Consider the following 24,542-nt stretch of genomic DNA (forward strand, 5'->3'; position numbering starts at 1 on the left):
CTGTTGCGAAGAATCCATTTGTAGTTTGTCCCCTAGCGCAGTGCTACTCAAAGTGGTGGTCCACAGACTGGTGCCTGTCCGTGAGCCATTGGCTGCCGGTCTGCGCGCACACTGGGGGGGGGGGGAAATTTGCTGGTCCCCCACCTCAGCTAGCTTGAGAAGCACTGCCCTAGAGCTCTTGCAGCATCAATGGGGAAGCAGCAGCCTGCTTCTCTCATCTCCACATCCCTGGCCCAAGCCCTGGCTGGGAACATGGTCCCCAAAGCTCACCTGCAGGCTCAGGGTATACTGTGACTTACGCTAACTGGGAACATCAGGAGAGCCTGGGAGACTGTTTGCAAATGAAAAGTCTCCTGGGCAGTGGGGGGTGACGGGATGAATCATGTGATGATCCCCAGGACCAAGCGTTGGGAGGCTTTTCTATGCTAGAAGGGAAGGCGCAAGTCCCGATAGAAACTGAGGGAAACTCTGATCTGGCAAAGGTAAGCAGAGATGCATGAGGCAGTGAGAAGGATGAGAAACGGAGGAGGAGGAGAAGAAAGGAAACCTGGCAAGAAAATAGATGCGCTCAGCAGAACAGGCTCTGAGGAGGGCGAAGGCAGGAGTGGCAAGTAGCTGACGGGGAAGGGGGAAGAATGAGAGAAGTCCCATGGGGGAGGGACTATGCTGGGACTTGGCTCAATCGACGTGGAGGATTCGGATGAGGGAATAAACAAGACATCTGCTCAAGACGTTGCTGCAAGGAGACATGAGCAAGCAACTGGGTGTCCCAGGTGCTCTCATTACTCTGCTGAGTCTGTGCTTAATACAGCGCAGGGCAAAAGGTGCATCTGCAGCACTGAAGGAAGGAACTGTGTGCGTGCACGACCCCCGGGGGACAGAGCCATGGGAGAACTGGGGTATCTTGACCCTAGACATCAGCAAGAGAAAAAGCAACACCCCTCCCCCCACCCGTCTCTCACCAAGCAGAGAGCAGGATACAGAAGAGTCACTGGCTCCAAATCCAATGCAGAGAGGAAGAGGCGATCACATGTGCCAGAGACGCAGTTGAGTGCATGTTAGCTCATTGTCTGTGCATCGATGATTCCTACAGGAGTAGGATATCCCCAAGCAAACTGAGCAACATCGTTTATGGGTCAACAACATAAGAATAAGCTGCCACACATGGCTATTGATATGGACACCTAGGCACGGGCTAGGAATGCATCAGGGCATCATGCCAGCACCTGGCTTCACCATAACACATAGGGGAAGTTGGCACAGGTTCTCTAGTCCTTTTCTCACCCTCCTAAATACAGTGTGACGTACAAAGATGTGGGAAGCGGGGCAGGGCTGGAAACTCGGCAGCCGTAATTAAACACTCGGGTTCAGCAGCACCCTTTGGAGCTTTCCAGTTAAAGAGGAATCTGCCTTCCTGTTTCTCATCCCTTAGGTGAGAGGCTTGTAAATAACGTGGCTGAAAATAGCCACTTCAGAGTGAGAACGGCTGGTATAGACTATCAAACTGTGAGTCGGGACCCCAGAGTGGGTCGGGACCCCATTTTAATGGGGTTGCCAGGGCTGCCTTAGACCTGCTGGGGCTTGGGGATGAAGCCCAAACCCCACTGCACAGGGCATAAGCCAAAACCCAAGGGATTCAGCCCTGGGCAGCGGGGCTCAGGTTACAGGCCCCCTCCTGGCTGGGGCTGAAGCCCTTGGGCTTCGGCTTTGACCCCTACCCCGTGCAGGGCAGCGGAGCTCGGGCTCTGGCTTTGACTACCCCACACGGGGCAGTGGGAATCAGGCAGACTCAGGCTTCGGTTCCCCCTCCTGGGGTCGTGTAGTAATTTTTGTCCTCAGAAGAGGGTCACGGTGCAATGAAGTTTGAGAACACCCAGTCTACACGTTTTCAGCCCAGAAGCACTAGTTAGTTGATCCCGCCCCCCGAATATATCGTTTTAAGGAGTTTGGTTTGTGACTAACCGACAGTACAGACTTATGGTTTTGACCCATTTACATTTTTGTGTTCTAATAATTTAATTATCGTGGGCCTGATCCTTGGCTGGTGTCAATCAGTGTAGCTCACCTGGGCCCGATCCTCTGCTGGTGTAGACTGTAATGGAGCCCTGCGCACTGACACCCGCAGAGGATCTGGCTCCTGGTTTTTAAAATGGCAACTTGCCGTGGCTAATGGAGCTGGCCCAGTGCTGACACCCAGAGCCCCGCTTGGACTGGGTCCTGGGAATGGAACAGAGCCAGGCAGAGCACTGCCCACCCGCCTTGGCATGTACTGGCCCTGAAAGTATAAAATTACAAAACTGCCAGGTAAAAATCCAGGGCTAGAGCATGGCTGTCAGAAGCCTGCTCTGGAGGCTGGAAGGGGTGGGCACATTGCAGCGGCAGCAGCAGGAGGAGGAGAAATTATTCCCATGAGGCTCGAGGGGTGGATGGGCGGGGGGAGGCACCTGCTCCCTCTGCCCTGGCTCAGCTCTGCTGCTGTCCTTTATCACCCCCTTGCCCTGTCCCCTTTGAGATGGCTAGCTCCAGCACCCATGCTAGGCTCCTTGAGCCTCCCCATCTCCTTGCAGCTCAGCACAGGGACCGTTTTTGCCCTTCCAATGTAGGTTCTGAAATGAAGTTGAACCCCTTAATATTTCACAAGTGAATCTCACTCCCTCCAAACAGCCGTCAAACCCCCCCCCTCACCTGTGCCCATCGCTCTGTGGCTCTTGCATGCCTGTTATTCTTCAGGTACGCCGGTCTGTATAACGCGGGATGTCCCGTGACAGACTGGAGCCGAGGGTTGTAATATACAAGGTAAGGAAGGTGAGGGCCGATGCTTCCACGTTCCACAGCCAGTCAGGGCAGGAACAGAGGAACGGTTGGAAGGGCAAAGCACAAGCTAAACGGTTAACGACCGGCTCATGAGAGACTCTTCAGTTCATTGCTGGCCAGGCAACTCTTTAGCTACCAGTGCTACTGCCCAAGCTAGGACGGCCGTAATGCTGTTTCTGTCCCATGGCCCTGTCGACGGTTAGCCACGGAACGGCACAATAACAATTCTACTAAATGACATTACAAAGCACACAGGGCAGTAGGTAGTCGTTAGTATAAGTGTTGGCTGGATTCTCTCCACCTGACTCAGCCATGATAATTACTGTGTCTGATTTCTATGTGTCTGCACAGCACGGGTGCATGTGAATGACCCTATATCCTTCACGGTAGGTTATTGCCCTAACACACAAACAACTGGGAATCCTGAGCTGGGGACAAGGGGGGGTGGAAAAAGTGAGTTAAAGGGAAATGTTAGTTAGTACCCGGCTCTTCTCAGATGAAGTGCAGAAGTGGGAAGGATGGGGGCACATGGCTTAGCCTAGGGTTGCCAACACTGTATTTCAAAACTAAGGGACTGTATTCTTAGCACTCCCACCCCACCCCTCCTCCCAATATTATTTATTTATTTATTAATACTAAGCCATGCTCACCTACGTTTGCTGGGGTATTTCCTGCTGCTGCTTACAGCCCTCAGCAACTCCTGATCTTGTTGTATAGAGATGAAGACATCAGGGATGTCCCTTCTAATAAGGGACTGTTGGCTGCCCTAGAGCCGGACCCGAAAGAAATTGTCAGGCCATGTGCAAAGGAAGGTTTCAAAATGACCTTCCATTCCAGATGGCCCAATGACTCAACATTAAAATCCCAGCTGCCAGCTAATGACCCTTCTGGAGACTTCAAGATCTGAGAGGGGTTTAAGTGTTTGTCTAGAGGTAAAAGATTCTGAGCACCACAGGAAATGACACACTGTAATTCCAGCCTCTGGCAAAGCCTACAAAAGTCCCTTCTTGTCACATCACTGCATTTTAGAGGCTGAAACTTGCTTATTTCCTCCCCTCCCCCCCTGCAAGCTTCTTGTAATCATGTCTCTCCTGTCCTCTGTCTGCGTGAACCGCCCCCTCCCCCACAGCGGCTTTCCGGAGAACATGTACTCAAAATGATTTCAAGTAAAGGAATGGAAATATTGTATTTATGCCAACACAAAGACTAATGTATTGAGTCTGTATGTTAATGGGGTAGGAGGTAGTGTAAATTCTACTGCAAGGGGACACACTGAAATTAAGAAGCTACGCTGTTAGGTCCCAATTCTGCAAATTCTTGCTCATGAAAGTGCTGTTTACTCATAGGAGTAATCCCTCGAGTAAGTTTACTCATGTGAACAAATTTTGTAGAATCAGGACCTTACACTAATTAAACAAAATACTCTTTACACAATGACTCTGTGGAACTCACTGCTGCAGGAGAATTATGATTATGTGGTAGTGCATAGAGGCCCTAGAAGCATTAGTCTAGGGGCTGCACAAACATGACAGGTGACCCCCGCCCTAAGAGCTTACACTTTAAGTAAGTTTATTAATCAGTCTTATGTTGCACGTTTCAAACGAGGATTAGACAATTATCTAAACAAGGATGACACCTGCTAGGATAACAAATTGTAAGGGCTTTCAGTCCTCAGAAGCTGACCCATTGGGGTCAGGAAAAAGTGTCCCTCTATGATACAGAATACAAACTTAAGCGCGGAGTGCGGCTTGTGCCTGCATTGATCCTGTCTGTCTGTGACAGGACACCAGAATGGATGAACCTGTTCCAGGACAGTAATAGTTGTGTCCTTATGATCAATTTAGCACAGGACTGTCTGTATATTCCCTTTTTTCTCCTGGATGGAGACAGACAAGAACAAGTTTGCCTGTGATCCACTGACCCGCTTACCTCTCCTTCCCTGACTAAGTTATCCCCAAACTGACATTCAGTATCCAGGGCAGGGGCAGTCAATAGGCGGACCACGGGCCAAATCTAGACCACCAGATGTTTTTGAATGGATCCCAAAATCTTTATTTACTTACTATTATCATTATTTTTGTGTTTTAATTTTCTCTGCAGTCTGGACCTTGACCATACCTTGATCAAGACATTTGGACCTTGACAAAAGAAATAGACCACCCCTCATCCAGGTCCTGCACCCAGACTCCTCAGTAGCCCATTCTGATTGAATCAACGGGCAGGATTAATTTATGGAAAGGGGCTACCTCTTGTTAGTCTCTGGCATAAAATGGCCTTGATTAGTAGGTAGCTTTCCAAGGTCCTTGCCTGAAGGAGTTTTGATCATGGGGTTTTGGCTCTAAAATCCTTAATTGCACAGATTCAGTTGTGTCCCTAGTGGTTATGGACAGACAACTCCCACTCACCCCCTCTTTCTGAGGGATTTGGTTAAACTCGCCTCCTCCCGCACAATGAGACTTAGTAAGATGCTAATGACAAAGATGCGTGTCCCGATGTCTAGCTTTCAGGGCTCCCGTGCCTCTAGCCATCCTTCCTGCCACTGGTGGTTGTGTGGAACAAAGAGGCTGCCTCCCTCTCCCCACGTCCACACCCAAAGTGGGATTGCTGACCCAGCATCTGCATGCCTGGTAAAGCAGCACAAAGAGCCTAGCCCCTCTCGCACACACCCCCCCCCTTCCATGGACCAATCACTGGAGGACTGTGCACAAATCACCCCACCAACACCCCAGAAAGGGGCAAATCCAACCCCGCCTTGTAGCTCCGTGGGGAGAGTGTTCGGGGTCGAACACAGCAAAGGGGAAAGCGGAAAGGATTCTGCTCCAAATCAGGAGCTTCGCTCCGTGAATAAGGGCCGCGTCGGGCTCCATTCCCGGAGGCAGCCCTTGAACTCGTTGCAAAAGGTACCATGTGAAAATTCATTTCAAAATGAGGGAAAATCAGAATCCCTCTCCCTGCTCATCCCAGATTGCCCTCTCACTAACAGGACCAGCGGTTCCCGTCTTGCCATAGACTCCGTTAGCTCCTACCAGCCCTTCCCACGATTAACCCCTTCCCTGCTCTGTCATGTTGGGGTGGAACGGCTTTGTTGTTTTTTAGCATCCCTCTCTCGGTGGTTTTGCATGCACCTGCTTGCATTGACACATTCCCTTTTTTAGCACAATGTTTTTTCCTCCAAGCACTTCTTAAAGGGCCTTGCTTACTTTCCAAATTTGGTCTAGCACTTGCATGCATTTTCCACTGCTTTTTTTTTTCTTACTGCTTAATTTTGCTTGCACTTCCCGCATGACTTCCTTGCTAGTTTGCACTGCTTTATTTTTGTGTGCTTTTTTTGCACTGGTGTATAGCTTTTCAGCATTTTTTTTCCGCATTGCTTTCTTGCTAGTTAGCGTTGTTTTATTTCTGCACACCTTGTCTGCACTGCTTTGTTCAGCATTTTGCATGCACTTTTTTACACTTTAGTCTTTGCGTGCACTTCTCTTGGCATTGCTTGCTGATCTTTTAAAATAACTGTTTCTATTTATTTTCCATGCACTTTTATTTTTCATTGCACTATTAAGTCATTTACCTTTCTGAGCAATCTGAGAATGTGGACCGCGTGTTCTCTCTTGTGCTCCCGGATGGTCGCCTGGATCTCTCGGATCCATCCCACCCTCCTCACGTAGGGCGCCGGGTTGTTTTTCCTCAGCACCCCGGACAGCTTCTCGGAGTTCAGGATCAGGGAAGCGAATTGAAAGTCCCCGCGGTTAGTCTCCACCCTCCTGTGCAGCTCCTTCCTAGCTAACCTGGGGCACGAGTCTTCTCCAGAGGCGCTCTCCTCCTCCAGGCTGCTTTGTCTGCTCAGCCTGGACCCCATGATGGATCCCCTTGCTTGTTCCGCTTGCAGCGGGGAGGAGATGGCTCTGCGCGGGGTTTACCAAGGGGAACCAAACGCTTGGGGCAATAAGCGCGTGAAACTGACCAGCTTGTCAGTCTCCTTTGAACCAGGGGGGATCTCAAGCCGCCCAAATCATAGCCGCAGAAACAACCTCTGAAGTGCATTCATCCCAGCTTGCAAAAAAAGGGTTGGGGGCGGGGGGGGAAGGGGAGAGCAGGCACATGATTCCCCCCCCCAACCCCCCGAAATAAATAAATAACTGGTCCCCGAGTAATGCTGCTCTCCCTCCGAAAGGGGTGGGGCGGGGTGGGGCGAGGGGGCCGGTGCTGCTGGCTGTCGAAGGAGGCGCTTAGCCCTCGGCTTGTGGTTTGCGGGTCTCCGGCTGTCTGCAGCCAATAGAGGCTGGGCGTGAGCGTTTGGGTATGTGCCCGAGATCCCTTTGGAAAAGCGGGTGCCCCCCCCCGACCGCCCCCTTCCCTTGCCAAGCGTCGCTGGGTCTCGTTAGATTTCTGCAAGGCGCGTGCGAATGCCCCCTGCGGGGCCCCGCGCCCCCCCTTTCTCTCCGCCCCGCGCCCCCCCTTTCTCTCCGCCCCGCGCCCCGACCCCGCGCCCCCCTTTCTCTCCGCCCCGCGCCCCCCCTTTCTCTCCGCCCCGCGCCCCGACCCTGCGCCCCCCCTTTCTCTCCGCCCCGCGCCCCCCCTTTCTCTCCGCCCCGCGCCCCGACCCCGCGCCCCCCCTTTCTCTCCGCCCCGCGCCCCCCCTTTCTCTCCGCCCTGCGCCCCGCTGCCATTTTGAAGCCCAGCGGGGAGACCCTGAGCCCGCGCCTCTTGCATGGGTGTGTGGGTGGGTGGCCGTGGCCGTGTGCACGCCCTGCGGGTGGGTAGCGCCCGCACAGACCGGGTGCCGTGGGTCCAGGGTGCAGCGGCAGCCATTTGGTCTGGCTTGTGATGCAGTCGAGCGTGGTCCCGCCAGCCCTGCGATGCTCGGCCCTTCCAAGCCTGCTCGCCCGGAAGGGACATCCCACGAATGGCTGATGCGCCCTGGCTGCCTTTCACGCTGGACTGTAATTTTCCCCTTTCTGAACCCGCAGCATAAGGCGCCCCCCTGAAACTCCAGCCCTGCCCTTAAAAGCAAACACATGAGCTGATCCCAATTAAATAGCCCTTTTCTGGTTCTTTTAGCTATCTGTCTGAACCTGCATAAGAGTACCAATATCTGTCACAAGTGGGAACGTTGTAAAATACATGTCATGGGTGAGATCAGGTAGGCCAGTCCCTACAGCTGTGGGCAGTATTTTCCGTCAGTTCAGCTGTTAGGACCAGTGACAGGATTTTTATAAATCCAGACTAGGGGTGAGAATTGTCCTAGTAACCAGTGGTTTGTAATGGATGCTCGGATTCTGCCATGTTTCCTTGACTGGTGTGGGCAGGGATTTTTTTTTCTTCCTTAGCCATATCATGCCATAGACGTACTGTCACGCATGTTCACCCCTCGTCCCAGGCACTGTACATCAAGTGTACTAAGTTTCCTCTCAGACAAAACCCTCTTTATCCATAGTGGGTGAGGAAAGGATGCTAGAATCCCCCCCAGCAATAGCTGTGTGGCTAGCAAAATTCTGCTCCCAACATTAAAAGCGCCTCCCTCCGACCTTCCAGCGTAAGAGCTATTGAAACTCCTCCTTGAGCCGTCGTCTCCGTAGCATGACTTCAGCATGGAGTACATGAGCGTGGATAAGATGGGCTCAGATCTGCTGTATCTGGACTTGCTGCACTGATGCAATGAATGTGCATAAATATAGTTATACAAGGCTGGGGATTCACTTATTGCCTGAGAAGTGTGTGCACGCGTTGTGTGAGGCTAGTCTCATCATCTTCTTGCTCCTGTTCAAGTACATAAAAAGTTGTTACACAGAGAAGGGAGAAAAATTGGTCTCCTTAACCTCTGAGGATAGGACAAGACGCAATGGGCTTAACTGTCGGGGTGGGTAAGCACTGAAATCAATTGTCTGGGGAGGTGGTGGAATCTCCATCACTGAGGATTTTTAAGAATAGGGATGGTCTAGATAATATTTAGTTCTGCCATGAGTGCAGGGGACTGGACTAGATGACCTCTCGTGGTCCCTTCCAGGCCTACGATTCTATGATTCTTACAAAGGGGGCCTCCAGAATGGAAAGCTTAGATAACCCTGGCCTTAGACACCTCCTTCCCTATTGCTAAGAGAGTCTCCCTGGGGGAAGTGACAGACTGGCAGAACTGGAAGCTGAAGGCCTATCCACAGAGGAATGACAGTAGCACCAGCTTCCCCATCCTGGCCTAACATACTCACCTCTATGGGCAAGAGGGGAGCTCAGTATCCAGGCCCAGTCAGTCCTTGGCTTCTCTGCTGAGACACCAACCAGCTGTCTTAGAATGTAATTGTTAGTCTGCAACAAACCATGGCATTTGTAGGGTAGGTTCATCCCTGGGGGAACAGAAGGGGCAATGTGTATTGGAGCAGCCGCACACAAGAGCGATCGCCCCAGGGAGAGAGGGCAGTCTCACCACACATCAGTACAGGGCAGCTGCAACTCCACCTTGGGCTCCATAGAACTCCTGATCCAGACTGCCTCAGAGGCGCTAACCAGCACATCACTCAGCTGCCCTCCCCTCCCATACCTTCCAGCCCCATCTACTTCCTGGGCTGTTCTGGCCAGCTCCAGGCCCCTGCATGAGGGGGCTGCTGGTATCTTGCATCACTGTGACCCCTTCCAGGTTCACTTTTTGTCACCAGAGGCCTCGGCCAGCCTGGGGGCAGAAGCGAGTCAGAGCTGAAACGTGCACCAGGAAATAGATCCACTCTGTCACAATATATCTAGGGCTCTGGTTATGATGGGCCAAATCTGAAGGCCCTTCCTCAGCTTCTACTCAACCCTTAACCCACTAGGACTTTTGCCCGACTGAGCTCCTGCCGCAGCAATCTCTGAAATCAATGAAGTCCCAAGGTGCTGCTCAGTGAGTCCTAACTCAGGCACCCTCCATTTGGAGCGTGTAAAGTCTGAGTAAGGATTTCAGGGTTTAGTCTGATGACTTTGAAAAAACACTGGGTCCAAAACAAAATCGATGGTGGGTCGCCTGGGCTCTGGTTGTGTCTCCAAGGTGTACTCATCACCAGCAATCAGTGGGGAGAGCAGAAAATACTGATAGTAAATGGGGAAAGGTCCTAAACTATCCAAGACGAGCAGGTCAGCCTCTTCCTGCCTCTCAGAGGCTGGATGGGGCATTTTTGTTCCATGCCCTGTCCACTGTGCTTCATTAAAAGGCACCACCATGGCAGCATTTGTAACTGAGGGATCCATTGAATAAATGAGTGTTTTTTGTGACTGCCTTCTTTCATGCCTTCTCTCAGGGACCCAGGGAATAGGGACATAGTCTCCAGTTTACACATGCTCCAGGATGCAGTCAGTGTGCATTGTTCCAGGGGGGTGGGAGAACTGAAGAGAATTAGTTAATAAAAATACAGTGCCATTACCAGGATACATCCGTGTATTCAACTTGAAAATATCCCACCAGTGAGCAAATCCTCCTAACAAACAGGGGCGCTGTCTGCAGCATGTATTGTCTGTGTGCTTTAAAATAGGAAACATAATAGCAGAAACAATAGGCACTAATTAGAAGCACACAGCAATTCTGGACCACATTTGAGAGCGGGAGTATGGGTGACTATTGGCTCATTTTAGACTAGGAAGGGCAAACCCTGCTCCTTCTCTCTGTGCGTGTGCAAAAGGCCTGCTGGCTGTGGAGCGGGTGTATTTCCACACCCACAGCGGACAACAAGGAGCAGAGCCCCATTAGGGTTCCCTGCACACTGCTGTACTGGGAGGAGACGGGGGCTGACAGGAGCAGACAAGGGCAAGGATTAAATGGATCCTTCCTGTCCCAGAGGCTGAGGAGGCTATTGTTGTCACGAGTCTAGGACATGGGTTCTCAACCTCATCGTTCCAATCCCCAGGGGCGTCATGACCAGATCCAGGGGGTTTCCATGGATAGATGGGAGGGAATCTCAAACCAATGCAGGGAAGACGGTTCCCTAAGCTTTGTGCTGTGCTGGGGAGAGGAGTTTGGCCCTTATTGTTATGAATATGACTGACTTGGTTAAGGGATCGTGCTGGCTTATCGCTAGCGTGGATGGAAAAGTGGGCAACTCTCAGGAATTTATTGCGAGTCTCGCAACATTTGGTGTTTATCTTAAAGTCCTTGATCCTGGAGCTAACTGATTAGGGGAGACTCTCAGGTTTCTCCCCCCCCTTTTAAGAAAGGTATGTTTCTAGCCCTCAGGATTTCAGAGAAAAGCTTGTAAATGCCACCCCTCCATGAAGCCTACAGGCTTAGAAACTGGAAGGCAAAAAAAGAGAACCCAACATTTATTATTTAGGAAAACAACCCTTGTTTTTAGGCCAATTTCATTAATTTCAGTGCCCGTCACGTGATTTTTTGAACCCTTGGGGTTGGAAAACCAGCCTGTATGTCCTGTATATGCTAGCATAGGTCAATAGGCATGAACGCCTGAGACCCCAGAAACCAACAATCTGTACGGTATTGTGGGAGGTGCTATACACAAGCATCTCAAGCAGGGAGATAGGTGTCACTCTCTGTCTTGGCTCTCTCTAACCAGGAGATGTCGATGGACATTCCAGGGTGGGAGTGAAGGATCTGAGGCTGTCATCCATGCACTTCTCCTCTGATCTGGCAGTGGCCGCTAGGCACATGTCCCCATACAGATTATTCGTGCTTCTAGCAGGGATGACCTGTGTGGGATGAGGCAAGAATGATGCAGGAACTTGGATATGAGTACATCTTAGCAGTGCTTTTGCAGCACTGTGGCCACTTCGGGGCAGCTGGGTGGAATTAGAATTTGCCCCTAAAAGTCCCCCTTAAGGTGAGAAAGCGGCTCGAGAACAAAGAGGAACGCTGTTGTTAGGGGCCGCTGTTCTGTTCTGTTTGCACAATGCCTCCGCACAGAGTCCTGGGCCATGACAGAGGCTCCTAGGTGCTACAGATACACATAAGAAATGCTACTGGTAAAAGACCAAACTTCACCAGTGCACACACATCTCCTTATTCCCGGCCAGGGGAAGGGTTATGATTCCTGGCTCCTAGTGCCATCCTCACTCCGGCTGGCAGTGTGGTCAAGTACATAGGGTTCAGGGCTAGGACCCAGGACTCTGGCATTCCAGGCATGCCTTTGTCACTGCGTAGTCTGCGGCCCGGGACATACCACTTACCAACTCTGGGCCTTGGTTTCCCCATGAATAAAATGTGGCTAATAATACTTGCTTACCCCTTAGGGTTGTTAATGTCTGCAGGGTGCTTTGAAAATGCCAAATGCTGGAATTTTTATACCATTTTATCCCAATATGTCCTGTGATACCCCAGTTCCAGGATGAATATGAGCCCAGGCACTGTGGCTAGGGGGCTTTCCTCCTTCTGCTGGATGGTTGCATAAAGTATGTGTTGCATTATCTGTCTTCCCCTCCCTCCCCTGTTCAGCTGATGCTGTGAGCCTTAGCACTCCCTGCAGAGACTACAGTGCTATCTTATTGCAAACAGAAATTACTCCACTGCCCTTTCCCTGGAGAGACCCTCAATGGTTCATAGTGTGACTGCAATTCCAATTGCCACTTGCTTGTGTAAATCAGTCTCTCACGCACATTGTGGGCGTCCTGATTTGTATGCTGGGCAAGCCAGACTTGGATGACAATGCTCTTATATGATGAAGGTTACAGTTTTGACTGTTGTTGCTGGGCTGGAAACATAATTGATCAATTCCCTGTTTAAGAAGGGAAAGGGGATTACGGGATCTGGAGAGGCTGCTATGACAGACTGCCTGGTGCTTTCAGAGCATCATCTTTTGTTTGCTGATAAACTGGCTTTCAAGGCCTTGGGTGTGGCCAGCTTCCCTGGGGGCACTTCTGGGGACCGAAATGCTCTTTGGCAGGCTTCTCCAAGCCTACCCTGAGCTCACGGGTCCCTCCTTGTCTGAACATAACTATAATCCCAGTAGATCAGTGCTTGCAGCTCTCTGCTGCTTGCATGGAACTCCACATCACTAGCAGGCCTGTCCCCCTCCCGAGGGGTATATTGGGAAGCAGGGGAGAAGCCTACCCAGTGCTAGCTTAGATGGGGGCACTGCAGATTCAAAGTCTGCTAAAGTTGGCAGTGGGGGTGATTGCTGCCTGGCCACAGAATTGCAGGGAGGGACCAGTTTGGGAGGAAAGGAAGTGGAATTTCCTGCCTCACCTCCCCTGACACTGCAAAGCCACACAGAGTTTGGGGGCAGCATGGGGTGGGGGATTCTCCCCATGGCAGCACAGCATTTGGGGGAGCTACTGGTTCAGAGGTGTCGAAAGAATCTTCCTGCCTCTTGTGGCAGCTCACAAGTTTGGAGGGGGGGATCCCCCCTGTGCAGTTTTTTTGGGGGGGTAGAATTGGCGGGGGTACCTCTTGAGGTGGGGGTAACATGCAGGCCGTCCCTGCTAGCAGCAGCTGGGCTACCATCCTGAGGAGCTCCTGGCTTGAAAGCAAGGTCTCTGCTGTCAGCTGTGGCTTTCACTTGGTGGAGTATTTGTAGCAACACCCCGTGCAATATTCATTAGCTCTTAAGATTTCTTCCTTCCCTCACAGCTGAGGCTCCCTTGTCAGCCCACAATGTCCCTTAAATATTGGGGAGCTCCTGGGCTGAGGCCCACATCTCTTCAGTGCCCTGTAGTGAGAGTGCAGAAAGGACAGTGCTCTGCAGACCAATCACGAATGAAATTCATGCAAATGAATCCAAGTCTAGCCAAGCTCTCCAGAAGAAAAGACTGGCTGGCCTGTGCATTCCCTAGATGGAGAGTCTTGGCCATTTGTGATCTCCAGGTCACAGATAAAGGGTGAGACATTACTGCAAGCTCAGGGGAAATGACAGACCCTGGCCAGTGCTGCATGGCATGACCTCGCCTTCCCCTTCCTACATTCAGAATGACCTAATTATAGAGATGCTGGTTTTTAACCAGCAGTGAATGGTGAGTCTCTGCAATCCATCCCCTGGAGTAACATTGATCCAGCAATGATCCCCCCACCCCCACCGCCTGCCTGGAAGGACACTGTCCGCTCTCCTGTTGCTTGGACAGCTAACTCTGAACACAGCTTCATGGAGAGCATTTACGCCATGCTAGAGAAAAGAGAATTCCCAAAACAGCCTTTCAGCTACCCCGTTGGCAGCAATACCAAGCAGAACAGTGATGGCAGGAACTATTTGTATCAGGGTAACCACAGGGGCCATCAGCATTGGGACCCTATTGTGCACGGGCCTGGACAAGACATGGGAGGTAATAGTACTGCTCTGCTTGCACTAGGGAGGCCTGAAAAGGAGCGACATGACCAGTTCTGGGCGCCACACATCTGGAAAGAGGCGGACAAATTGGAGAGAGTCCAGAGGAGAGCACCACAAACGATACAAGCATTGGAAAACCTCCGCTCTGAGGAAACGTTAAAAACAACAACGGGGTGGTTAATCTTGAGAAAAACAGACTGAGGGGGGGACCTGGTAAATATGCGAAGGGCTGTTATAAAGAGGACGGTGATCAATTGTTCTCCACTGAAGCAAGGATAAGGCATAATGGGCTTAATCTGCAGCAAGGGAGATTTCGTTAGATATTGGGAAAAACTGTGTAACTCTCAGGAGAATTAGGAACTGGAGCAGGCGTCCAAAGGAGGCTGTGGAATTCCCGTCACTGGAGGTTTTTAAGAAGAGGTTAGACAAACACCTGGCGGGGATGGGCTAAGTATACGGGGTCCTGCCTCTGCACAGGGTGGGGGTCGGGGGCATGAACCAGATCAGGGGTTCTCAACCTTTTTCTTTCTGAGCTCCCCCCGCCCCCCCCAACATGCTATAAAAACTCCACTGCCCACCTGCGCCACAGTAACTGGTTTTCTGCATAGAAAAGCCTGGCCTGGCGTTAGGGGGTAGCAAGCAGAGCAATTGCCCGGGGCCCTACCCCACAGGGGGCCCCTGCAAAGCTACATTGTTCAGGCTTTGGCTTCAGCCCCAGATGGCGGGGCTCAGCGACCCGGGCTTCAGCTCCATGCGGTGGAGCTTTGGCTTTCTGCCCTAGGCCCCAGCGAGTCTAATGCTGGCCCTGCTTGGAGGGCCCCCTGAAACCTGCTCAAGGCCCCCTAGGGAGCCCCGGACCCCTGGTTGAGAAGCACTTGAACTAATGACCTTTCAAGGTCCCTTCCAGCCCTACATTTCTATGATTACAGTCAAGCCTGTTGCCGTGGCGTCACCTCCCGCTACCTGAATCGCTCTCTTCACCGATTTGATCAGCTAAGAAGAAGGTGGAGACTACATCACACAGACCCACACGCAGACACCCACCATGGCTGTCCGACTGCCCAGTCAGTCACTCTCTTTATGCTTAGCATTGTGTGACGGGGCAAGGCCAGATGGCTATAGAAAAGTAGTGGGAGATAGATATATTAGCTCCAGGCTAAACAAATCCCTGGTACCAGGATAAGTGAAATGGAAGCTGCTCCAGATCAATTAAGACACCTGGGGCCAATTAAGAACTTTCCAGAAGGCAGGGAGAAGGCTAGGTTGATTGGGACACCTGAAGCCAATCAGGGGCTGGCTGAAACTAGTTAAAAGCCTCTCAGTCAGTCAGGTGGGTGAGCATGTCAGGAGCTGTGGGAGGAAGTTGCGCTGTTGGAGAGACTGAGTAGTACACACCATATCAGGCACAAGGAAGGAGGCCCTGAGGTAAGGGTGAAGTGGAGCTTGAGGAAGTGAGGGCTGCTGTGGGGGAAGTAGCCCAGGGAATTGTACATGTCATGTTTCTAAAAGGTCAGCTACCATAGCTGATACTATTAGGGTCTCTGAGCTGGAGCCCGGAGTAGAGGGTGCGCCTGGGCTTCCCCCCCCCCCACCTTTGCCCCCTGATTAATCACTGAGACTGGGAGACAACAGAGACTGTGCAAGGAAGGATAACTTCTCCTCACCTCCCTCGCTGGCTTATGATGAAAATGGTTCAGTAGACTGTGACCCTTGTCTCTAGAGAGAGAAGGGTTATGTAGAGGGTCACAGTGAGCCTCTGAGGCTAGCAAAATCCGCCAGGAAACACAGGACCCATGGAGGCAAGGACAGAGCTTTGTCACAATTGTTGTTCCTTATTTGTAGCTTAAACTACCGCACCCTGCCCCAGCACAGGTCCTATTCCCAGACCAATGCCTTGTTTGAAAGCCCGGCCTTAACCCTTCACTTCCTGGCTTTCTAGCATTTGTATGGTTTTGACTCAAATGTTCCTGACAGGTAATATATCCTTAACTGGCAAGGGCCTTGTCTCCATGAGAAAGCAGCACAGGTTTGATGTAAATCAGTTTCTAAACCAATTTAGTTAAAGTGGTGCAAACCACTGTGTAAATGTTCTTATTTTAGTTTAAGAGCAGCTGGTTTTGGTTTCATAGCCTTTCATAGATTCCAAGGCCAGCAGGGGTAGTTGTGATCATCTAGGCTAACCTCCTGTGTAGCACAGGCCAGAGAGTTTCCCCAAAATCATTCCTTAAGCAGAACTTTTAGAGAAACCTCCAATCTTTATTTAAATATGGCCAATGATGCAGATTCCAGCATGACCCTTGGTAAATTGGACTTGTTCTCAGTCGAGTTAAACTAAACCAATGTACGTTGCTCTTAAACTAAACCATAGAGCCTACACAAAGGGGTGTGCTCTGGTTTAACTGAATCGGTTTCAATTCACACCCTAAATTTAGGCACAAAGAAGTTACTGGACTCAATACAGGGATAACAGGGTAAAATTCAATGACCTGTGATTAAACCTGGGATCAGATTAAATCAATGGTTCTCAACCAGAGGTACATGTACTCCTGGGGGTACGCCGAGTATGTCAACTCAGCTAGATATTTGCCTAGTTTCACAAAAGGCTACATAAAAAGCACTAGCAAAGTCAGTACAACCTAAAATTTCATACAGTGACTTGTTTATACTGCTCTATATACTATACACATACATACTTTACACATATACAAAATGGGAAATGACTGCCTAGGAAGGAGTACTGCGGAAAGGGATCTGGGGGTCATAGTGGATCACAAGCTAAATATGAGTCAACAGTGTAACACTGTTACAATAAAACATCATTCTGGGATGTATTAGCAGGAGTATTGTAAGCAAGACACGAAAAGTAATTCTTCCGCTCTACTCCACACTGATTAGGCCTCAAGTGGAGTATTGTGTCCAGCTCTGGGTGCCACATTTCAGGAAAGATGTGGACAAATTGGAGAAAGTCCAGAGAAGAGCGACAAAAATGATTAAAGGTCTAGAAAACACTACCTATGAGAGAAGACTGAAAAAACTGGGTTTGTTTAGTCTGGAGAAGGGAAGACTGAGGGGGGACATGATAACAGTTTTTAAGTACATAAAAAGTTGTTATAAGGAAGAGGGAGAAAAATTGTTCTTTTACCCTCTGAGGATAGGACAAGAAGCAATGGGCTTATATTGCAGCAAGGGCAGTTTAGGTTGGACATTAGGAAAAACTTCCTAACTGTCAGGGTAGTTAAGCACTGAAATAAATTGCCTAGTGAGGTTGTGGAATCTCCATCATTGGGGATTTTTAAGAGCAGGATGGACAAACACCTGTCAGGGATGATCTAGGTAATACTTAGTCCTGCCCTGAGTGCAGGGGACTGGACTAGATGACCTCTCAAGGTCCCTTCCAGTCCTATGATTCTATGCTATACACTAAAATGTAAGTACCATATTTATATTCAAATTGATTAATTTTACAATTATATGCTAAAAATGAGAAAGTAAACAATTTTTTGGTAAATGCTTTGACACTTTTGTATTTTTATGTCTGATTTTGTAAGCAAGTAGGTTTTAAGTGAAGTGAAACTTGGGGGCACGCAAGACAAATCAGACTCCTGAAAGGGGTCCAGTAGTCTGGAAAGGTTGAGAGCCACTGAACTAAAAGATCTTCTGGACTTGAACTCTCTGAATCTATGTTCAGTCTTGTGTAGGGCTGCCCTTAGCAGTGTGAAGAGAAAAGGAGGACTTGTGGCACCTTAGAGACTAACCAATTTAAATAAGTCTCCAAGGTGCCACAAGTCCTCCTTTTCTTTTTGCAAATACAGACGAACCCGGCTGCTGCTCCTCCGAAACCTTAGCAGTGTGCCTGCATCCTCTGCTGTGCTTTAACGAAACTTTTTGTCAGGGAATTCCTTAGTTCATGTATAAATCATCCGGAGATGGGACTGAGCTGAGAAGCAAGAGAGGATGGAGCACGTTCTCCCCTCACTGCGGACTGCCTGAAGGCTGCAGAATCAGAGCCCTGTTCTTGTGTCACTCCCAAGCCCTGCAGCCTGTGAGTCCCTCTTATATGGGCCAGAGGAAGTGAGCAGAGGAGGGGCTTCCTACCTGGAGACCTCACAAGGTCTCTGGGTGTAGTGGGAACAGAGAGAGCAAGGCAGTTGTGTGGGCCGCACATCAGGAGGGCATTACCTGTCTCCCGAGGTGCCCCTGAGAGAAGACCCATTCCCGAGGAGCAGGCCTTCCCTTGCTAAATGCATCAGCCCCTGGCAAGTGTTTGGAGGTTCACGAGCTGGTCCCTCCACAGGCAGAGGGGGCTCATCCGGGCCCGCTCAGCCTCCACCATCCTAACCCTTAGGATACTGTTGGGGGGGATCCTTACCCTCTCCTTGCCGCTCTCCTACAGGGGACAAGCAGTTTGCAGGGCCTGCAGTGAGCCTTGAGGGACTACCCGCCTGGTGCCTTAGGATGCCTTTCAGGTTAGGTCTACACTGTAGTTAGACACCCATGGCTGGCCCATGGCAGCTGACTTGGACTGGGGCTATAGGGCTGTGTAATTGTGGTGTAGGCGTTTGGGGACCCTCCCATGTTGCAGGGACCTACATCCTGGGCACCAGCCCGAGCCCAAGTTGGCTGGCCCCTGCAGGTTTATAATTGCAGTTTAGACATATCCTCAGAGGCCAACCAGTGTCTGCCCCCTCTGCCCCCACAACAAGCCTTAAGAAGCATGTTAGTCTCCAATCAGCAGTAGCTGAATTGCCAGCTGCCCTCCCAGCCTAACCAGCACTGGCAGCTCTGATGACCCCCCACAGGCTCCTCACATGAGACCGGACACGCTCTCCGGTTGGGAGGAGGGGTGGAATGCTTCCCATTGCACCCCCTCAGTGCACCTCTGCCCCACTGCTCTGCTATGCTCCCCTGTTCCCACCCCTCCTCAACTCCAGCCTCCACCCTCCTGTGCTGCTCCCCCCGCTCTGCTGGTACCCTGCCCGCATCCCTCCTCTGCTGCCTACGCCCTTGCTAGCTCCCAGCCGCCCCTGCAGCCCTCCACAGGACAGGACAGTATGTGACCCACTCCCTAATTCCTCTTTATGTGTTTGGTCAGATGGGAGGAGACCAGCAAGGCAATAAAATGCAATTCAAACAGATAGTGAAACAAATGCCAGGAAATGTGAGTGGAGGAGGAAGAGATTCTCCCCCTCCCATGGCTCGGGGGTCAGTCTGAGGTCACTTGCATCTTGCTGACTTGCTCTGAACCCCAGGATTTAGCTGTGTGTCTTTCAGGCAGCCTGGGCCAGATCTTGGCAGAGCTGGTGAGCATGGGCGAGAAGGTGCACTCTACACTCTCCGACTCTGGACCTGCTGCTGCCCTGGCCTGGCCCAGCCCCCAGTGCAGGTTGGAGCAGCCTGGAAGTTTGCATCCTCCCGGGGGAACAGGAAATGAAAACCTGAGGTGTGTGCATTGTGGCCCAGCTCCTCTTGCTTGGAGGGACCCTCAGTTTCACATTTCCTGGCTGTTGTGCACTCAGTTCCTCAACCCCTACTGTGCAGGAACCTTTGACTTTGTGTTAGATTTCCCTGGGCACTTTAAAAATGGTCTTTAAAAATATTTTAAAAGAATTTTAAAAAACAACCCTACCCTGACTTAGGATTTCTGCAGCGTTTCAGCAGTTTGATGGAGGAGTTACGGTGCCGTAAGAGACTCAAGCCACCTCTGGCACATAAGTTGACTTAACTCGGAGGGTTAAGGGGGCTCATGCTGTCATTAAGCTGCTTTTAGAGTTTAAAGCTGCTCCAGTGCTTAAGATGCATTAAGCCCCTCAAGCAGCTTAGTAGCACCACTGAGCCACCTTAAGCAATTGGTCACTAAGGGCTAGTCTAGACAGGGCATTGCCACCAGCATTTTGACTATGTTGTGGAGACCTGATCTGAGCATTAACTCCAATGGGAGCAAAGCTAGGCCAGTGCTGAGCACACACACCCCTGAAGGGTTTGAGTTGGCTCAGTGCTAGAGGCTGTCTGAAGGGCTGAGCTGGCTTTGTCAGTCGTTCACTCAGGGCGATGCAGAGCTCCTCCACCATTCCAAGTAGCTTTAGCTCCTTAACCCACTGACCAAAGGACTAGAAAACTTCTAAGGCCTGATCCTGCTTCCCACTGGGCAAAACTGCTGCTAATTCCACTGGGAGCTGGCGGAGGACTACAGGGTGAAGTTCACTCTGGGTAGATTACCAGCACAAGGCCCATGTACTACTAAGCCATGGACCTAGGGCCCTCTGCAGCAAGGGCAGGGCAGGAGATGACTGTCCCCACAGGACAGAAGCTGAGTGTGAATTGTAATTATATGCAGCACCAAAATATCCTGCTATTTGGTGCTTCAAAAATGCAGGCGAGGATAGGGTTGCCAATTTTGGTTGGACGTATTCCTGGAGGTTTCACACCTGACATAATCTTTAATTAAAGATTAATCTTTAATTCTTGGAGACTCCAGGACAATCCTGGAGGGTTGGCAACCCTAGATAGAGAGAGAGATCCCAGTGCCATCCATTCACCACATACACCTCTAAAAGTCTGCAATCCAAGGAGGGACCTTCAGAGAAGGATCAATAACGTTTCTGTGTTGTGTGGGCCCTTTCGTTGCCATATCAACCTGCTTGCAGTTCACTGCAGGCTTGGGAACACGCCCAACTGGCTCGGTTCCTTTCCAAATCAATCTGCTTTTCTCTCCATCTCAAGAGACCCTCGCTTTGAAGAAACTTCTGTCTGTTACAAAAAATAGCAAAGCGCTACCAGGCATGAGGCTCAGCTTTGCAGACTGGAACATCGATGCCGACCTTTATGCAGCAGGTGCCTTTGGAGTCACAGCAGGCAGTTTCATCGGCCCAGGCTGTCCCGGGTTTCGATGAAACTCATGGAACTGCAGCTATTAAAGGTGATCTGCTAAGTAGTGAAAAAAGTGGGGTGGGCGGGTGGGAGCCCTTTTGTTGCATCTCTAAGGTGCATAAAAATGGCCTCAACTTTTCTTGTCCTGCTTGTTTTTCACATTAGAAAGCTAAGTTGTGCTGAGGCTCTAGGATGTTAGTGTTATACCAATAAAATAAAAACCAGCAGGATCTTATTAAAGGGGAAAAGACAAAAAATGCCACATTTATTGTGAATACAGAAAGAATCACAGTAAGCAGTTAGTTATAGCTATAACATTCCATTCAATCTCATATTTATTCACACATTCATTCATACACACACACACACAGGTTCTGCAAGGTTGTTATAGTTACCAGCCTTAGAGTTGCTCATGCCAAGCCACTGGCCAGGTGGCCTGGACATGAGGAGGGAGCAGGGCCTTGTCAGATGCTCATCTGATGCTTCTGGAAGTTGGTTTGCAGAATCAGACCCCCAAAGTTCTCACTTTCCAGAGTCCATTTTTATAGGAATTTCTTCCTATGTCAGTCTATGGGAATTGCTTCATCATGCTGTTGCTGAATCAATCAGCAGATGGCACATTCCTGACGGCTCCGTGCTTCCAGATGTTATCTTGTTCTTTGGTTCTCCCATTCTTGATGCTGTTGGGTGGGTTGCAGTCTGCCCTCCGGGGGCCCTCTGGTTATTTCCACTTGACACCTTCTTCAGCCGATGGACACTGGATTCTTAGGCTGGCACCTCCCCGATCATTCAGTTATTATCCACACCAAGCATCCATCCACATACATCCTCTATCTCTATTTTAATCACAGTTATTAACAAAGCAAGATGAATACAACAAAAGGGCGGGGAGTCTCTGGGTGCTGTTTCTGTTGTTACAGAGTGTTGCTTTGAGTCTCTCTCTGTGTGAGTAATTGTTGTTACAAAGAATTGCTTTGAGAACAGACTCTGTCTTAGAATGTACTAACACAATTAGCAGCTTGCAAGTTTCACACATAGAGGGAGAGAAACAGTACCAAAACCCAAGAGACCTCTTAATTAGTAATACCCTGGAATTTAAACTATGGGGAATCAAACTCATTTTGATTTTAATACAGAACTTCTTTAAAATGATCCAACATTAGTGGAACGGAGACAACACCAGAACCGAGAGAGAGAATTAAGTAGGAAAGGGATTTCTGAATCAGGATCGTTTAATACCCTCTATCTTCTGGTAACACCTGTTAACTTCAATGACAAGTTAACATTTCGGGCAAGGGTGGTCTTCGCCAACCCTTCCGTTAAGCTGTCAGCATTCACAATACAGGTCCTCGGAGAAGTGCAGTAGGTCCTCCAGCCACACCACAGAAGAGCTAAGAATCATAGAATTGGATGGGTTGGAAGGGACCTCAGGAGGTCATCTAGTCCAACCCCCTGCTCAAAGCAGGACCAGTTCCCCAATTTTTGCCCCAGATCCCTAAATGGCCCCCTCAAGGATTGAACTCACAACCCTGGGTTTAGCAGGCCAACGCTCAAACCACTGAGCTATCCCTCCCCTCCTCATTCATATTGCCAAGGGAAAAAATAAGCAGGACAAAAGATACTTCATGTGTCTTATTTAGCCACCAGAAAGGATCAGTAAAGGGTTCCCCTGGAAGGCAATTTTATGATGGTTCCTAGTTCCCATTAGGCAGAGGGAGGAAGCAGTGGGGTGGTTGTTTCTGGTTTGGAACAAGTGGGGCCTGACAGAGGACAATAAAGGAGAGAGAGAAATGGATTGACTCCTTTGCAGAGCTCAGACACCTGAGGGGCTGAGACATATGTGGCAATGTCCTGCTATCCTGGACAAACCTAACTGAATTCAGTTTAAGTATTGTAAGGCTTTGTTTATTAAAAATGCAAATGTTTGTGTATGCCTGTGGGATTGTATGAAATGTCTCTGGGGGGGGGGGGAGACCTGACTAATGTGAACCATGGGAAGTGGTATGAGCTTCGAAGGACAATGGGCCAAGACAAGTATGAACTTTTAAAGTTAAGTAGCTTTCCCAGGAAATCGCTAGGGGGAGAGGTATGCAAACGGACCCACTCTGGTTATGCAAGACCTCAGTCTATTGCAGTGTCACCCGGAGGCAGGGACCTTTGTCTGCTGATCACCTGTTAAGTGAGGACAGATCAAAAGGCTCACACTGGACAAAAGAGTGACTCCTCGATTCCCGAGGGTACTTGTTGTGAGCCATGACAGTTATCAATTTCTAACCAAATTTCTAACCAATGCATCCGATGAAGTGAGCTGTAGCTCACGAAAGCTCATGCTCAAATAAATTGGTTAGTCTCTAAGGTGCCACAAGTCCTCCTTTTCTTTTTGCGAATACAGACTAACACGGCTGTTACTCTGTAACCAAGGAAAAACTCCTTGGTGGGGTTTGACGGACTCTTCCCCTGCCAACGCCCTTGGTGGAGCTGGGGTGATCGCTGGCAATCTAATTAGCATGCACATAGGCTCTTCTGTTGTTGTGATCTGTTTTCTCTGTAATGCTTTTACTTGAAGAATAAATGTGTTGCCTTAGGACGAGGTGGGTGGTAACTGAACTGTTGGCCAATTACACTGTTTTAGTGTCTGGCGAGAAAGCAAAGAGCAGATGCTGGCCATGTAGGCAGTCTGCCTTGCTGGGGCATTCACATTGTAGGCAGGGGCTCTGCAGCCTGGAAATACGCCCCCTGGTAAGAAAGGGAGACGTGTCTCCACCCAAGACAGCTGATGGCTCAGGAGCCAGAAGCCCAAGATTGGTGGACCTTAGAGAGGAATGCAGGTGCAGTTGCCCTGAACTGTGACAGGCTAATACACACACACACAGACCCACCTTTCAGCACATATATAACCAGATTATGGCTGCTCCAGCGTGGGTACAGGGCAGGGGGAGAACGCGCAGGGATCCCATGCAGCAGACAGCCATCGCTGGTCTGCAGGCACTGGGGAATCTAAGGGGAGCTTGGTTTGTTCTGCCAGCAGGGCATCTTTGGGTAGGAGATGCCAGAGTCACGCCCCCCCCCCACTCCTTGGCAGAGCTGTGCTGGGGCAGTGCTGATCACACCTGCTGGACAGGTGCCTGCTGCCCCTCGCACCTCCGGAGGCGTTCTGCCTTTCAAAGACAGCACCCTGGGCACGTGCGGCTCCTCCCCGGCCCAGCGTGACTGCCTCTGCAGAACCACGGTTGTTGGTAGAGCCCAGGAGCCCCCTTTGCGCTGGGACTGTACAAACCCAGAACGAAAGGACTGTCCCTGCCTCAAGGAGCTTGCAATTGCAGTATAAGACCAGAGGCAGGCCTTGGAGCACAAGGAACCAATGAGACCGAGTCGGACAGCGGGCTGTTCGTGGATCTCCTGGCAAAGGAGAGCTAACGGGAGGGATTTAAAGGGGGATAAAGAGGTAGCTTTGCTGATGTTGACTGGGAGCTGCCCCCAAGCGTATGGTGCAGCATGGGAGAAAGCACAGGTGCTTGTTTGACCAACTGAGCCCTAACCTTTACTGGTGGCTGGCAGCCTGGACACCAGCAGCGTTTGAAAGGCTCACTGCTGTACAGCTTTCTCCGCTACCGGGTCCCTTTAACTTCCCTGACA

At 50.4% G+C, this 24,542-nt stretch overlaps 1 protein-coding gene across 1 annotated transcript in view; it reads right to left on the reverse strand.

The window, feature by feature from the left end:
* Positions 1-6,917, reverse strand: part of LRRC75B (leucine rich repeat containing 75B) — a 33,483-nt gene extending 26,566 nt beyond the window's left edge. The window contains exon 1 of the mRNA XM_084648670.1: positions 6,380-6,917. Within this exon, the coding sequence (XP_084504796.1) occupies positions 6,380-6,667 (288 nt within the window). The 5' untranslated portion in view covers positions 6,668-6,917. The remainder of the gene's footprint in view (positions 1-6,379) is intronic.
* Between the last annotated feature and the right edge of the window lie 17,625 nt (positions 6,918-24,542).

This window comes from Lepidochelys olivacea, assembly GCF_965140295.1.
Source record: "Lepidochelys olivacea isolate rLepOli2 genome assembly, chromosome: 15".
NCBI classification, from domain to species: Eukaryota; Metazoa; Chordata; order Testudines; family Cheloniidae; genus Lepidochelys; species Lepidochelys olivacea.